This window comes from Entamoeba nuttalli (assembly GCF_000257125.1).
Source record: "Entamoeba nuttalli P19 unplaced genomic scaffold asmbl_3461, whole genome shotgun sequence".
Classification (NCBI taxonomy): Eukaryota; Evosea; order Mastigamoebida; family Endamoebidae; genus Entamoeba; species Entamoeba nuttalli.
This window is the reverse complement of record NW_008576101.1, coordinates 1-2,700: the sequence shown is the minus strand read 5'-3', so window position 1 is coordinate 2,700 and position 2,700 is coordinate 1. Positions and strand designations below refer to the sequence as shown.

At 29.6% G+C, this 2,700-nt stretch overlaps 2 protein-coding genes across 2 annotated transcripts; one reads left to right on the top strand and one right to left on the bottom strand.

Annotated features, from left to right (window-relative positions):
• Positions 1 to 3: 3 nt before the first annotated feature.
• ENU1_069610 (phospholipase, patatin family protein) lies at positions 4 to 1,929 on the top strand (the record flags this gene model as incomplete). The annotated part of the gene is made up of 1 exon (XM_008858398.1): positions 4 to 1,929. A coding segment is annotated over one exon (1,926 nt), but the record flags the coding sequence as incomplete, so codon positions are not given.
• A 201-nt stretch (positions 1,930 to 2,130) lies between these two features.
• ENU1_069600 (coiled-coil domain containing protein 25, putative) lies at positions 2,131 to 2,637 on the bottom strand (the record flags this gene model as incomplete). The annotated part of the gene is made up of 1 exon (XM_008858397.1): positions 2,131 to 2,637. The coding sequence occupies one exon, from the start codon at positions 2,635 to 2,637 to the stop codon at positions 2,131 to 2,133; it is 507 nt and encodes a 168-aa protein (XP_008856619.1).
• Between the last annotated feature and the right edge of the window lie 63 nt (positions 2,638 to 2,700).

The window sequence follows — 2,700 nt, the reverse complement described above, 5'->3', positions numbered from 1 at the left end:
AGCAAAGAAAATGATTGGATTAAAACTACCTTAAAAGGATTTAAGTTATTAAGACTTGCAAGTCAAATTGATAGTGTTGGAGTAGTAAGTTATATCATTGAACATTATCCAGAACGATTAAATTACCAAGACGTGTATGGGAAATCATGTCTTTTTTATGCTGTGGAACAAGAACAATGGAGTACTGTAAAATATTTGATTAGTAAGAATATTAATTATTATATGGCAGATAAAAATGGAAACTCATTATTACATATTCTTGCAAAGATTAAAGTCAAAAAGGAATATGAGGCTATATATTTTGAATTAGTACAAAAACTTGTTTCTCATAGAAGGATAGTGAGAGGTAAAAATGTACTTGGTGAAACACCATTGCATATTGCTTGTCTTAATAGTCACAAGAAATTGATTCAATTACTTATTGACAACAAATCATTAATACATTGTAAGACTGAAAAAGGATTAACTCCTTGGGACTATTGTCAATTTAGTGATAAGATTTGTATTGATCTATCTACAATGAATGACCCAGATGATGGCACACCAAATAGTGTCTCTCCATTTTCTAATGAATCATTTAGTGATAGTGAACAAAGTGGAGGAAATAAATTAAGTAAAGGTCAAGAGATGTTGTCACCTCGTTATGTTTCAATAAAGAAAAGTCATGAAACACCTCTTGAAACAAAGAATACGAAAGAAGTAAAAGAAATAAAACCCAATAAGAGTCAATCAATCCTCCATCTCAAAAGTAAAAGTGATATTCCACCAGAAGTAGAAACAAGTACAACACTTGATCTAAAAGAAGAACATAAAAGTAAAAACACAACCCCACGTGAAGAAGAGACAACAGAACAGAAAGGAAATCAGAATCAAGAAAATAACGAAAAAGATGCTATAAGTAAAATAGATTATAAAAAATATAAGAAATATAATATTGATGAAGAAAAATACAAAAAGTTTGAAGCTTTAGCAACTAAATTTGCAGGTTATTTAAATCCACCAAAACCATTACCACCTAAAGCACCTTATCAAAAAGGAGATAAGTTTAGAATATTATCATTGGATGGTGGTGGAATTAAATGTATTTATCAATGTGCAATATTACAACGAATTTTAGATAAGTTTCCAGACTTTTTTGAGAAAATTGATGTTATTACAGGTGTAAGTGCAAGTTCTGTTCCTTGTGTTGCAATTGCATTAGGTTATGACTTATTGTCTGTTGAAAAAATGATGGAAGATATGCTTTGTGAAACATTTTCTAGGATTATTAATAAAGGAGGAATTGTTGGGCATCAATATTCAAATAAATTTCTTTTTGTTATGGGAGATAAAGTATTTGGAGATTTAACAATGGACAAACTTACAAGAAAAGTATGTATTCCATCTTATCTTACTGATACTGGAAAAGATGATCCACACAGAACAAGTTTAGCTAAATTTTATAATAATTTCCTTGGAGAAGAAGTTCCATATTCATTGACAGAAGTGTGTATCCAATCTGCAGCTGCTCCAGGATATTTTGGGAGTGTAAACGCTCATTTAGATGGTGGAGTTATTATTAATGAACCATGTGGTGGAGTATTATCATATGTTATAGGTGAATATGGATTAAATGTTGATATTAAAGATATATCAGTTTTGTCAATTGGAGCAGGATATCCAGCAATTCCATATATTCCAGAAGAAGAGTTACGAGAAGCTGGACCTGTTAAATGGACTCTTCATATGCCTGATTTACAAATTGAATCAAGAAAATCCTTTATTGAGTTTGAAGGAAAATATTTATTAGGAGATAGGTTCTTCAGATTAAATCCTAAATTACCATATCAAATTGATCTTGACTATTGCAAAGATGTTGAGTTAATTAAAAGCATGGGCGATAATCTTGATTTAACTGAAACATTTAAATGGATAGAACAAAACTGGTAAATGAAAAAACCATTGTTCTTTAAATTAATATTTTTTGGTTTTTTTTACATAAAATCATCTGAGTTGTTGTCATTATTTTCATTTTCTTCATCCATATGTTCAAATACATCAGCATAAGAACTAATACGTTGTTGTTCTTTAGTTCTTCTAATGTCTTCAGCTTCTTTTTGTTTCTGTGATAATAAATATTTGATTAGTAAATTAACCATGAACTAAACAAACTCTTTCTTGATATTCTTTAGCACGAAGTAACTTCAGTTCTTTTTGATAATCAAACCAATCTTTCTTATGTTCTTCTAATGTTTTTTCTTGTTTTGTTTTTTCAATTCTATTAACAATGGAATTGTCTTTAATAACTTTTCTAAGTTTTCTTAATTTCTCTTGATGAAATCCAACTTGTCCTATGTCCATTCCATTTGTCTTTTTTAAATTACTTGCTGGTGTATACACAATATTAACACTACGTAATTTGCATCCTTTAATACTTCTTGATTTGACTAATTGACAACAATCTTCCAATGCTTCGTCTGGAAGAGTTTCCATTGTGTCTCCATCCTTCATTCGGAGATAAACATGTGCTGATGATTCACTGTCAACATGAAACCATAAGTCATTAGGAAGTGCATATTTGATAAGTTCTTCATTCTCATATTTGTCAATTCCAACATAAACAAGATAATCCCCACGAATCAAATAAGTAAAAACCATGTTGAACTATTCTACTTAACCCTTCTAAAATTTTAGTTTTTCTTATTTTTCTTAAAGAAAAGA